The 14885-nt window shown below is 43.0% G+C and overlaps 1 protein-coding gene across 1 annotated transcript in view; it reads right to left on the bottom strand.

Moving 5' to 3' along the window:
* Positions 1-12082: 12082 nt before the first annotated feature.
* LOC128684339 (uncharacterized) overlaps positions 12083-14885 on the bottom strand; it is a 241053-nt gene continuing 238250 nt past the window's right edge. Inside the window, exon 16 of the mRNA XM_070098267.1 lies at positions 12083-13851. Within this exon, the coding sequence (XP_069954368.1) occupies positions 12214-13851 (1638 nt within the window). The 3' untranslated portion in view covers positions 12083-12213. The remainder of the gene's footprint in view (positions 13852-14885) is intronic.

Raw genomic sequence — 14885 nt, 5'->3', positions numbered from 1 at the left:
GGTTGTTTTGCATATATATATATATATATATATATATATATATATATATATATATATATATATATATATATATATATATATATATATATATATATATATATATATATATATATATATATATATATGTATATAAATATATATACATATATATACATATATATATATATATATATATACATATATATATATATAAATATATATATATATATATATATATATATATATATATATATATATATATATATATATATATATATATATATATATATATATATATATATATATATATATATATATATATATATATATATATATATATATATATATATATATATATATATATATATATATATATATATATATATATATATATATATGTAGTGTTAGAGTGTTCAGCAGAAGTTTGTGGTTACAGGAAAATGGGTGCGGGAGGGAAGAGGAGCGATTGGTGGAATGATGTAAAGAGAGTAGTAAGGGAGAAAAAGTTAGCATATGAGAAGTTTTTACAAAGTAGAAGTGATGCAAGGAGGGAAGAGTATATGGAGAAAAAGAGAGAGGTTAAGAGAGTGGTGAAGCAATGTAAAAAGAGAGCAAATGAGAGAGTGGGTGAGATGTTATCAACAAATTTTGTTGAAAATAAGAAAAAGTTTTAGAGTGAGATTAACAAGTTAAGGAAGCCTAGAGAACAAATGGATTTGTCAGTTAAAAATAGGAGAGGAGAGTTATTAAATGGAGAGTTAGAGGTATTGGGAAGATGGAGGGAATATTTTGAGGAATTGTTAAATGTTGAAGAAGATAGGAAAGCTGTGATTTCGTGTATAGGGCAAGGAGGAATAACATCTTGTAGGAGTGAGGAAGAGCCAGTTGTGAGTGTGGGGGAAGTTCGTGAGGTAGTAGGTAAAATAAAAGGGGGTAAGGCAGCCGGGATTGATCTGATAAAGTCAGAAATGTTAAAAGCAGGTGGGGATATAGTTTTGGAGTGGTTGGTGCAATTATTTAATAAATGTATGGAAGAGGGTAAGGTACCTAGGGATTGGCAGAGAGCATGCATAGTCCCTTTGTATAAAGGCAAAGGGGACAAAACAGAGTGCAAAAAATTATAGGGGGATAAGTCTGTTGAGTATACCTGGTAAAGTGTATGGTAGAGTTATTATTGAAAGAATTAAGAGTAAGACGGAGAATAGGATAGCAGATGAACAAGGAGGCTTTAGGAAAGGTAGGGGGTGTGTGGACCAGGTGTTTACAGTGAAACATACAAGTGAACAGTATTTAGATAAGGCTAAAGAGGTCTTTGTGGCATTTATGGATTTGGAAAAGGCGTATGACAGGGTGGATAGGGGGGCAATGTGGCAGATGTTGCAGGTGTATGGTGTAAAAGGTAGGTTACTGAAAGCAGTGAAGAGTTTTTACGAGGATAGTGAGGCTCAAGTTAGAGTATGTAGGAAAGAGGGAAATTATTTCCCAGTAAAAGTAGGCCTTAGACAAGGATGTGTGATGTCCCCGTGGTTGTTTAATATATTTATAGATGGGGTTGTAAGAGAAGAAAATGCGAGGGTCTTGACAAGAGGCGTGGAGTTAAAAGATAAAGAATCACACATAAAATGGGAGTTGTCACAGTTGCTCTTTGCTGATGACACCATGCTCTTGGGAGATTCTGAAGAGAAGTTGCAGAGATTGGTGGATGAATTTGGTAGGGTGTGCAAAAGAAGAAAATTAAAAGTGAATACAGGAAAGAGTAAGGTTATGAGGATATCAAAAAGATTAGGTGATGAAAGATTGGATATCAGATTGGAGGGAGAGAGTATGGAGGAGGTGAATGTATTCAGATATTTGGGAGTGGATGTGTCAGCGGATGGGTCTATGAAAGATGAGGTGAATCATAGAATTGATGAGGGGAAAAGGGTGAGTGGTGCACTTAGGAGTCTGTGGAGACAAAGAACTTTGTCCTTGGAGGCAAAGAGGGGAATGTATGAGAGTATAGTTTACCAACGCTCTTATATGGGTGTGAAGCATGGGTGATGAATGTTGCAGCGAGGAGAAGGCTGGAGGCAGTGGAGATGTCATGTCTGAGTGCAATGTGTGGTGTGAATATAATGCAGAGAATTCGTAGTTTAGAAGTTAGGAGGAGGTGCGGGATTACCAAAACTGTTGTCCAGAGGGCTGAGGAAGGGTTGTTGAGGTGGTTCGGACATGTAGAGAGAATGGAGCGAAACAGAGTGACTTCAAGAGTGTATCAGTCTGTAGTGGAAGGAAGGCAGGGTAGGGGTCGGCCTAGGAAAGGTTGGAGGGAGGGGGTAAAGGAGGTTTTGTGTGCGAGGGGCTTGGACTTCCAGCAGGCATGCGTGAGCGTGTTTGATAGGAGTGAATGGAGACAAATGGTTTTTAATACTTGACGTGCTGTTGGAGTGTGAGCAAAGTAATATTTATGAAGGGGTTCAGGGAAACCGGCAAGCCGGACTTGAGTCCGGGAGATGGGAAGTACAGTGCGTGCACTCTGAAGGAGGGGTGTTAATGTTGCAGTTTAAAAACTGTAGTGTAAAGCACCCTTCTGGCAAGACAGTGATGGAGTGAATGATGGTGAAAGTTTTTCTTTTTCGGGCCACCCTGCCTTGCTGGGAATCGGCCAGTGTGATAATAATAAAATATATGTATATATATATATATATATATATATATATATATATATATATATATATATATATATATATATATATATATATATATATGTACATATATATATATATATATATATATATATATATATATATATATATATATATATATATATATATATATATAATATATATATATAATATATATATATATAATATATAATATATATATATATTTATATATATATATATATATATATGTATATATATTTATATATATATGTATATATATTTATATGTATATGAAGATTGTATATATATATATATGTATATATATACATATATATATATATATATATATATATATATATATATATATATCTATATATACATATATATACATATATAGTTATATAGTTATACAGTTATCAAGGCAGTGCGCAACTACCCAAGAACGGATAACTGTGTCCCTCTGCCCCATCATCGCAGGAATCAAAGAGGCAGACCCAAGAAAAGTCCTACTGAGAACGAGAAAATTTGCGCACAGGTTAGCAAAAAAATTGAGGAAGGTAACACAGTGGGAGCAATAAGAATAATTACAAGTGACGACACTGTAGCCCCCAAGGATGAGACCACGGCCCAAGCACTAAGAGACAAGCACCCAACCAGGGACACCACAGCCATCAACGACAACCCTGAGGAAGACCCTATCACTGAACAATTAATTTTGCCAGAATCGGAAGTCTATAAGGCGATCGTGTCATTTCCAGCAGGATCTGCAGGAGGTTACACTGGAATTCGACCTCAGCACCTCAAAGAGATGGTAAATCCAGTACTCGGTGAATCTGCATCAATTCTTCTCACCGAGTTAACAACTTTCGTCAACAATTGCCTGGCTGGGCGAATCCCAGAAGAAATTAAACCTTTCTTTTTTGGAGCCTCACTATGTGCTTTGAAGAAGAGGGATGGGGGAATCAGACCCATTGCAGTTGGAAACACTCTTCGCCGTCTCGTTGCCAAAGCAGCAGTGAGAAACATTCGCCTAGAAGCTGCCACTTTACTCCAGCCACACCAACTGGGCTTTGGGGTCTCTCAAGGCAGTGAAGCTGCAGCTCATGCGGCAAGGGCCTACATCAGGGACCTACCAGAAGACAAGGCCATAGTCAAACTTGATTTTAGAAATGCCTTTAATATGGTGAGGAGAGATGCTGTTTTGCCAGCTGTTCGGGTTCGGTTCCCCAGTCTCTTTCCCTTCATTTCAGCCGGCTACAGCAAACCCTCAATCATCAGAGGGTGTTCAGCAGGGTGACCCACTTGCTCCACTTCTCTTCTGCTTGGCAGTAAGAGAACTAACTTCCAGCCTACGCAGTGAGCTCAATATCTGGTACCTGGATGACGGCACTCTGGCAGGTACTGAAGAGTCCCTCGTGGGGGACCTACAACTGGTGAAAACACAGGGAGAAGGCTTGGGACTCATCCTCAATCCCTCTAAGTGTGAAATCATCACAGCGAACCAGGAAATAATCAATGCTGTGCGAAGAATCCTCCCGGAAATCTCAACTACAACTACTCTTGGGGGCACCGCTGGGTCACCAGGCCATCGATACTGTCCTCAGGGACAAATTGAATGACCTTATGAGATTGGAGGAGAGAATAAGCGATCTTGATGCCCATGATGCTCTGTATCTCCTCACAAGGTGTCTTACTATGCCAAGACTCACTTACTTCTTGAGGTGTGCACCCTCTTTTGACAACCCAACACTCGATGAATATGACGCACACCTGAGATCAACTTTTAAGAAGGCACTGAACCTGTCACTAGAGGATGAGCAATGGGATCAGGCAACCCTCCCAGTGCGACTGGGAGGTATAGGGGTGCGTAAAGCAACGCATGTTGCTTTACCTGCTTTTCTGTCTTCGTGTTTGGCTTCCAGTGCATTAGTCAAGAAGATAGTGCCCGAACGCTTGAGATACTTGGTAGGAGCTCAAGACCCCAGGTTTACTGAAGCAGCAATTCGGTGGGACACCCTTACAGACTCCTCTAGTAGACCAGCTCCTCCCAAACAGCACAAACAGTCCCACTGGGACAAACCGATCATGGAAAAAATCGCCAACACAATGCTCTCCAATGCTTCAGGAAAGAACAAAGCTCGTCTCCTGGCAGTGAAGGCACCACACTCAGGAGATTTCCTGTTAGCTGTTCCCAATTCCTCCCTGGGCACCCGTCTCGACCCACAGGCCATTCGGATTGGTGTTGCTCTTCGCCAAGCCGCCCCCATCCTCACCGAACATAGGTGTATTTGCGGCAGGGCGACAGCTGATCAATTCGGACTCCATGGTCTCGTGTGCCACACAGCAGAAGGGAAGTATGCCAGACATGAGGAGATCAATGACATAATAAAGAGAAGCCTCGCCACAGCCCGTTGCCCAGCTCAACGGGAACCCCAAGTACAGAGGTCTGATGGAAGTCAAAAGCGTCCTGATGGAGCCACTATGCTACCCTGGAAGGATGGAAAGCAGATTGCCTGGGACTAAACCTGTGCTGCCACATTGGCAGACACCTACTTGCCATACTCTGTAGTGGAAGGGGGTGGAGCTGCCAGCCACAGGGAGACCCAGAAGATCCGAAAATATGAAGACCTTCCCCCTTGCTATAACTTCATTCCAATAGGGTCGGAGACCCTTGGAGCATGGGGCAAGTGTGCTCTAAAGTTCCTCAAAGAGCTGGGTGAAAAGCTCATCATAGAAACCAAGGACCACAGGTCGACCAGCTTCCTCTTTCAGAGACTCAGTGTTGCGATCCAGAGAGGAAATGCTTGCAGCATTCTGGGCACGCGGCCCACCGCAGGGGAGCTGGACGAAGTATTCGAGATGTAGCTCTGAGTTACCTATGTTGTTTTACTTTGTATCATATTTTTGTGAATGTTTCGTCAATGTATTTTGTCTTTAAATAAAATATTTTATTTTTTTTATTATCACACTGGCCGATTCCCACCAAGGCAGGGTGGCCCGAAAAAGAAAAACTTTCACCATCATTCACTCCATCACTGTCTTGCCAGAAGGGTGCTTTACACTACAGTTTTTAAACTGCAACATTAACACCCCTCCTTCAGAGTGCAGGCACTGTACTTCCCATCTCCAGGACTCAAGTCCGGCCTGCCGGTTTCCCTGAACCTCTTCATAAATGTTACTTTGCTCACACTCCAACAGCACGTCAAGTATTAAAAACCATTTGTCTCCATTCACTCCTATCAAACACGCTCATGCATACCTGCTGGAAGTCCAAGCCCCTCGCACACAAAACCTCCTTTACCCCCTCTCTCCAACCTTTCCTAGGCCGACCCCTACCCCGCCTTCCTTCCACTACAGACTGATACACTCTTGAAGTCATTCTGTTTCGCTCCATTCTCTCTACATGTCCGAACCACCTCAACAACCCTTCCTCAGCCCTCTGGACAACAGTTTTGGTAATCCCGCACCTCTTCCTAACTTCCAAACTACGAATTCTCTGCATTATATTCACACCACACATTGCCCTCAGCCATGACATCTCCACTGCCTCCAGCCTTCTCCTCGCTGCAACATTCATCACCCATGCTTCACACCCATATAAGAGCGTTGGTAAAACTATACTCTCAAACATTCCCCTCTTTGCCTCCAAGGACAAAGTTCTTTGTCTCCACAGACTCCTAAGTGCACCACTCACTCTTTTTCCCTCATCAATTCTATGATTCACCTCATCTTTCATAGACCCATCTGCTGACACGTCCACTCCCAAATATCTGAATACATTCACCTCCTCCATACTCTCTCCCTCCTATCTGATATTCAATCTTTCATCACCTAATCTTTTTGTTATCCTCATAACCTTACTCTTTCCTGTATTCACCTTTAATTTTCTTCTTTTGCACACCCTACCAAATTCATCCACCAATCTCTGCAACTTCTCTTCAGAATCTCCCAAGAGCACAGTGTCATCAGCAAAGAGCAGCTGTGACAACTCCCACTTTGTGTGTGATTCTTTATCTTTTAACTCCACGCCTCTTGTCAAGACCCTCGCATTTACTTCTCTTACAACCCCATCTATAAATATATTAAACAACCACGGTGACATCACACATCCTTGTCTAAGGCCTACTTTTACTGGGAAATAATTTCCCTCTTTCCTACATACTCTAACTTGAGCCTCACTATCCTCGTAAAAACTCTTCACTGCTTTCAGTAACCTACCTCCTACACCATACACTTGCAACATCTGCCACATTGCCCCCCTATCCACCCTGTCATACGCCTTTTCCAAATCCATAAATGCCACAAAGACCTCTTTAGCCTTATCTAAATACTGTTCACTTATATGTTTCACTGTAAACACCTGATTCACACCCCCCCCTACCTTTCCTAAAGCCTCCTTGTTCATCTGCTATCCTATTCTCGGTCTTACTCTTAATTCTTTCAATAATAACTCTACCATACACTTTACCAGGTATACTCAGCAGACTTATCCCCCTATAATTTTTGCACTCTCTTTTATCCCCTTTGCCTTTATACAAAGGAACTATGCATGCTCTCTGCCAATCCCTAGGTACCTTACCCTCTTCCATACATTTATTAAATAATTGCACCAACCACTCCAAAACTATATCCCCACCTGCTTTTAACATTTCTATCTTTATCCCATCAATCCCAGCTGCCTTACCCCCTTTCATTTTACCTACTGCCTCACGAACTTCCCCCACACTCACAACTGGCTCTTCCTCACTCCTACAAGATGTTATTCCTCCTTGCCCTATACACGAAATCACAGCTTCCCTATCTTCATCAACATTTAACAATTCCTCAAAATATTCCCTCCATCTTCCCAATACCTCTAACTCTCCATTTAATAACTCTCCTCTCCTATTTTTAACTGACAAATCCATTTGTTCTCTAGGCTTTCTTAACTTGTTAATCTCCCTCCAAAACTTTTTCTTATTTTCAACAAAATTTGTTGATAACATCTCACCCACTCTCTCATTTGCTCTCTTTTTACATTGCTTCACCACTCTCTTAACCTCTCTCTTTTTCTCCATATACTCTTCCCTCCTTGCATCACTTCTACTTTGTAATATAGGGGGTGGTAGGAGAAAATTCTCAAATAGCTTCAGGGAGAATCTTGAGTTTTCCCTGAAGCAAGTTTATTCTTTTCTCTGAGGATGAGGGTCCCCATTACAGTTCTAGAGGTGGGAGACGACCGACTTGTTGAATATATATATATATATATATATATATATATATATATATATATATATATATATATATATATATATATATATATATATATATATATATATATATATATATATATATATAACAACACTGCGACTAGCCAAGGACTCGTTCGTAGTCACGATAATGTAAAATACTGCTCGTTGTTCTAGTACACCAAACAGGGACTAGAATGAAATTAGCCTAGAGTCATCCACACCATTGTGTGTCCTTGGGTAGCGAGTACAACATCCAGTTACGCTGGATGCGCTGCTCTTAAGGATTGTATGGTCCAGTGGATTAAGGCATCACAAGTTTTCGCCTACCATGGGGCAAGCCAAAGCAGCATGAGTTTGAGTCCTTGGCTAGTCGCAGTGTTGTTATTGATCAATACCGCTCGCTCGTGGTACAGGTCTTGGCATGGGAACACAGGGTCGAGTCCTGGCCAAGCCTCAGTTCTGTTAATGATTCAAAATGATATATATATATATATATATATATATATATATATATATATATATATATATATATATATATATATATATATATATATATATGTATATATATATATATATATATATATATATATATATATATATATATATATATATATATATATATATATATATATATATATATATATATATATATATACAATAAGATCACAGTAAACAGGTGTATTACAATATCAACGAACTGTAAAAATAAAACAAAAACAGGAAGGCATATAAGGACAAGACTGCAACTCACAGTCAAGCCATAACACTCGACTGACGTGACTGTGAGGTGTAGTCTTGCCCTTATATGCCATGCTGTTTTTGTTTCATTTTTATAGTACCTTGATAATGTGAGAAGTCACGAAAGCGCTTGGAATTTCAATATTTCATAGTGGTTGTTCCGCATATATATATATATATATATATATATATATATATATATATATATATATATATATATATATATATATATATATATATATATATATATATATATTATATATATATATTTATATATATATATAAGAACATAAGAACATAAGAACGAAGGAACACTGCAGCAGGTCTACTGGCCCATGCAAGACAGGTCCAAGTCTCCCACCGGCTTAAGCCAATGCACCCAACCTAGTCAGGTCAGGTCACCTTGACTTAAAGGAGGAACACGGCAACCGTCCTGGTAGCACAAGCTAATCAGGTCCAACTCACACCCACCCATACCCACTCATGTATTTATCCAACCTATTTTTAAAGCTACACAACGTTCTCGCCTCTATAATTGTACTTGGGAGTTTGTTCCACTCATCCACAACTCTATTACCAAACCAGTACTTTCCTATATCCTTCTTGAATCTGAATTTTTCTAACTTAAAACCATTGCTGCGAGTCCTGTCTAGGCTAGATATTTTCAGCACTCTATTTACATCCCCTTTATTTATTCCTGTCTTCCATTTATACACCTCAATCATATCCCCCCTAATTCTACGTCTTTCTAGAGAGTGAAGATTCAGAGCCCTTAGTCTATCCTCATAGGGAAGGTTTCTGATACATGGGATCAACTTTGTCATTCTCCTTTGTACATTTTCCAGAGCATTTATATCCATTCTGTAATACGGTGACCAAAACTGTGCAGCATAATCTAAATGAGGCCTTACCAAGGATGTATAGAGTTGAAGAACAACCTGAGGACTCCTATTATTTATGCTTCTTGACATAAAGCCAAGGATTCTATTAGCTTTATCGCGAACACTTATGCACTGTTGTCTTGGTTTCAGATTACTGCTAACCAGAACTCCTAAATCTTTTTCGCAATCCGTAATATTAAGATCTACATTATTTAGTTTATATGTGGCATGGTTATTGTCCTGTCCAACATTTAGAAATTTGCATTTGTCTATATTAAACTGCATCTGCCACCTCTCCGACCACTGCATCAGTCTACTCAAATCTTCCTGGAGTGCTCTAATGTCCTCGTCAGAATGAATTCGACGGCCTATTTTGGTGTCATCGGCAAACTTGCTGATGTCGCTCTTTATGCCCTCATCTATGTCGTTTATGTATATTGTGAACAGCAGGGGGCCCAACACTGACCCCTGTGGAACACCGCTCGTGAAGCTTCCCAATCTGATTTCTCCCCATTTATGCAAACTCTCTGCTGCCTATTTGTCAACCATGCCTCTATCCAGGAAAAAATTTCTCCTCCTATTCCATGTGCCTTAATTTTCCTCAATAGTCTCTGATGTGGGACCCTGTCAAAAGCCTTACTGAAGTCCATGTACACAATATCATATTCATTACCATGATCTACTTCCTCAAATACCTTAGTGAAAAAAGTTAACAAATTCGTAAGGCAGGAACGCCCCTTTGTAAAACCATGCTGAGATTCGTTGATTAATTTATGCTTTTCAAGGTGGCTACGAACTGCCTCGGCAATTATTGATTCCATAAATTTTCCCACTATGGAGGTTAGGCTTATAGGTCTATAGTTTGAAGCTAAGGACCTGTCACCTGCTTTGAAAATAGGTATCACATTTGCCATTTTCCACTTATCTGGCACCATGCCAGTTTGTAGTGATATGTTGAAAAGATTAGCCAAAGGTTTGCTAAGCTCCTCTTTACATTCCTTTAGAACCCTTGCTTACAGTTCATCAGGGCCTGGGGATTTGTTAGGTTTTAGTTTATCTATTTGCTCTCTCTCTCTCTCTCTCTCTCTCTCTCTCTTTCTCTCACACACACTCACTTTCTGCATATATATGCAGAACGTGAGTGAGAGAGAGAGAGAGAGAGAGAGAGAGAGAGAGAGAGAGAGAGAGAGAGAGAGAGAGAGAGAGAGAGAGACAGACAGACAGACAGACAGACAGACAGACAGACAAACAAACAGACAGAGAGAGAGAGACAAAATATTTTTACTTGTTTCATTATGTACTGTATGTGACTGGGTTAGTTTATCATCGTGAATAGTATGGAGAACTTTATTCCTTCCTGTGACTGTCCTAGTGACTGGAAGAACGTGCCTTATATGACCGAACACGAAATAATTCATTTATTTTTTGTGATGTGACTGTAGTTACTGCAGGCCAATTGTAGCTAGTGCAGGCCAGGTTGTAGCTAGGGCAGGACAGGTTGTAGCTAGTGCAGGCCATGTTGTAGCTAGTGCAGGCCAGATTGTAGCTAGTGCAGGCCAGGTTGTAGCCAGTGCAGGCCAGGTTGTAGCTAGGGCAGGACAGGTTGTAGCTAGTGCAGGCTACGTTGTAGCTAGTGCAGGCCAGATTTTAGCTAGTGCAGGACAGGTTGTAGCTAGTGCAGGCCATGTTGTGGCTAGTGCAGGCCAGGTTGTAACTAGTGTTGGTTAGGTTGTAGCTAATGCAGACCAGGTTGTAGCTAGTGCAGGACAGATTGTAGCTAGTGCAGAACAGGTTGTAGTTAGTGCAGGCCAGGTTGTAGCTACTGCAGGCCCAGTTGTAGCTAGTGCAGGCCAGGTTGTAACTAACGGAGGCCAGGTTGTAACTTGTGCAGGCCAGGTTGTGGCTAGTGCAAGCCAGGCTGTAACTAGTGCAGGTTAGGTTGTATGTAGCGCAGGCCTAGTTGTAGCTAGTGTAGTACATATTTTAGTTAATGCATGCCAGGCTGTAGCTACTGCAGGCCAGGTTGTAGCTACTGCATGCCAGGTTGTAACTAGTGGAGGCCAGGCTGTAACAAGTGCAGGCCTGGTTGTAGTTAGTGCAGGGCAGGTTGTAGCTAGAGCAGGACAGGTTGTAGCTAGTGCAGGCCAGGTTATAGCTATTGCAGGCCGGGTTGTAGCTACTCCAGGCCGTGTTGTAGCTAGTGGAGGCGAGGATATGGTTCCTGCAGGCTAGGTTGCAGCTCCTGCAGGCCAGATGTTAGCTACTACAGGCCATTTTGTAGCTTTTGCAGGCCAGTTTGTAGTTAGTGCAAGCCAGCCACACCTTGTAACATTATAACCACAACTTGTAAGAACATTACACCCACACTTTGATACAACGTTACAGCCACATCTTGTTACAAAGTTACAGGCACACCTTGTAACAACATTACAACCACACCTCGTAACAACGTTACAGCCACACCTTGAAACAACGTTAAAACCACACCTTGGTACAACGTTACAGCCACACCTTTAACATTACAGCCACACCTTGTAACACTACAGCAACACCTTAACCACACGGAGAGTGTGAAATCATACGTTGAGAGGGACATTTAAGAATGGAATATTGCTTTTCTTTATTTGGCTTAACAGTCGATAAATATTTATATTCCTTGTGGTAATAAAAAAAGTTTTTAACATAAAGGATTTAAAAAGTAGGAATACACCAATAAAAACATATATTTCATAAAACACATCATACAAAACTCTCATCCATATCATCCAGACCGTCATGTTTTTTCTCCTTGTCGTGGTACACATGGAAGTGCTTCTCATCTCCGAAGCGGAGTCGTGGCGAACCGCTGTACCGGCGGTGCTGGGGTGGGGTCTCCTGGTCCACCTCGGGTTCGGGTCGGGGCAAGGACCCGCTAAAAGGTAGATCGAAACGTCTATCAAGCGATCGGTACTTGAGCAGGGCCTCGGCCTCCGCCCCGCGAGGCTTGCTTGGCCTCGGAAGGGAGCGGTACCCGCTGCCCTCGATTCTTCGGGGCGGTGGGTCGTAGTGGCGCCCCACGGACGCGCTCACGCTAGGAGATTTCTTCATGCAAGAGATGGGGGGCGGAGAACGGGGAATTAGGGGGTCGTATTCGTGGCTGACGGTGCGGGTTGGGAAGGTGAAGATATGGCCAGTGGGTTCCCTGCTGACGTCCCGATCCCTGGCCAGGTCTCGATCCCTAGCAAGGTCTCGATCTCTTGGGAGGTCCCTCGCGAAGTCCCTCTCTCTAGGAAGGTCCCTCTCTCTAGGAAGATCCCGAGAGAGGTCTCTAGGAAGGTCCCTCTCTCTAGGAAGGTCCCTCTCTCTAGGAAGGTCCCTTTCTCTAGGGAGGTCCCTAGATAAATCTCTAGGAAGGTCCCTCTCTCTTGGAAGTTCCCTCTCTCTTGGAAGGTCCCTCTCTCTAGGAATGTCCCTTTCTCTAGGAAGGTCCCTTTCTCTCGGAAGGTCTCTCTCTCTAGGAAGTTCCCGAGACAAGTCTCTAGGAAGGTCCCTCTCTCTCGGAAGGTCTCTCTCCCTAGGAAGTTCCCGGGACAAGTCTCTAGGAAGGTCCCTCTCTCTAGGAAGGTCCCGAGATAGGTCTCGAGGCAAATCTCGACCGAGATCCCGTGGCAAGTCTCGACCTAGGTCTCTGGTAAGCTCGCGCGAGGTGTAGGGAGGAGAGGAGACCAGAGCAGGTCCGCCGCTTCTAATAACGCTGCGAGGAGAGCCGTAAGGCTCTCTGCCTAAAGTGCCAGTCGAGCCGTACGGCTCCCTGCCTAGGGCGCCGGAAGCCCCTGCAGAGAACTGTGGATTCAACAACACCCCAGATTCTCCCCGGTCGTCGAGCGATGACCGGTACCTCACCGTGGGCGGCTCTCGATCCCTCACTATAGGCGGCTCCCGATCCCTTAAAATTGGAGGTTCTCTGTCCGGATACCCGCCCATTACGTCCACCCCCCGGGGCACGTGCAAGCCGTGCATCGAGTCAGAGTATGAGCCCCGGGGAACGTAGAGATTATGAGACACAACGTCGCCATTCGGGCCTTTCATTGGTCCTCTCCTGCCCTGGTACATGGCGTCGTACGTGGTTCTCGGCACTTCGTTTTTATTCACCAGAATCCCGCTTTGAGGCTTGGGCGGCTCCACGAACAGCACCGTCCGCCCTTGAGAACTCTTGCCCCCGTTGTCCGAGCGTCCGTTCTCCTTAATGATTGGCTGCAGCGGTCGGGAAGGCTGCCGGATGATAGGCTGCAGCGGGATGCTCTCCTTCGTGTGACCCACTTCTTTGACAGCGAGTTGGGAAACCTTGGACAAGTGGTTGCCACTGGCCGAGCCTTCCTTGCCATCAGGCGACTGCTTCTGTGGGTTAAGATAAAAGGTGTTTAACAGACTTATTTGTAAACAAAGTGAAGACATGAATGCAGCGGAGTCCTTATTATAATGAGTCACCCAACACTGGTACTTGATAAAGCCAAATGATGGGTGGCTCATTAAACAAATATATGTCTTTACTGCATCTGTGTCTTGTTTACTAACTGTCGACAACGTGCCATTGTTTCCAGCTCTATACACGATCCACAGGCACACACGTATTAAGGGACAAATTATTGTTATATTTATGGAGACGCGATAAATCCATAAAGATCATACAACCGCTGTGCCTGAGCCACTGTTAATGTATGCTTCAAGTACCAATGTATTTCACAACGGGGACCACAAATTATTAGCAGAAGTTAGGATAAATGGTGTTAAAAGAAAGGTGAGCAAGCACTCGGGCATATTTATCAGAAAACGACAAGGCCTTGGACGTGTCTACCTGAAGGGTGCTTCGGGGATCAACGCCCTCGCAGCCCAGTCCTTGACCAGGCCTCTCGGTAGATCAGGGCCCGATCAACCAGGCTGTTACTGCTGGCCGCAAGTGGTCCAACGTACGAACCACAACCCGGCTGATCATGTACCGAATTTAATCACTGACTTAAGGTCACTTTTAATAACCATGTCCTAGTGCTGGATCACCTGTCCTAGTGCTGGATCACCTGTCCTAGTGCTGGATCACCTGTCCTAGTGCTGGATCACCTGTCCTAGTGCTGGATCACCTGCCCTAGTGCTGGATCACCTGCCCTAGTGCTGGATCACCTGCCCTAGTGCGGGATCACCTGTCCTAGTGCTGGATCACCTGCCCTAGTGCTGGATCACCTGCCCTAGTGCTGGATCACCTGCCCTAGTGCTGGATTACCTGTCCTAGTGCTGGATCACCTGTCCTAGTGCTGGATCACCTGCCCTAGTGCTGGATCACCTGCTTTAGTGCTGGATCACCTGTCCTAGTGCTGGATCACCTGCCCTAGTGCTGGATTACCTGTCCTAGTGCTGGATCACCTGCCCTAGTGCTGGAT

Source organism: Cherax quadricarinatus, chromosome 4 (genome assembly GCF_038502225.1).
Source record: "Cherax quadricarinatus isolate ZL_2023a chromosome 4, ASM3850222v1, whole genome shotgun sequence".
Lineage (NCBI taxonomy): Eukaryota > Metazoa > Arthropoda > Malacostraca > Decapoda > Parastacidae > Cherax > Cherax quadricarinatus.
The sequence above is the reverse complement of the archived record's forward strand: the minus strand, read 5'-3'. Positions and strand labels throughout refer to the sequence as shown.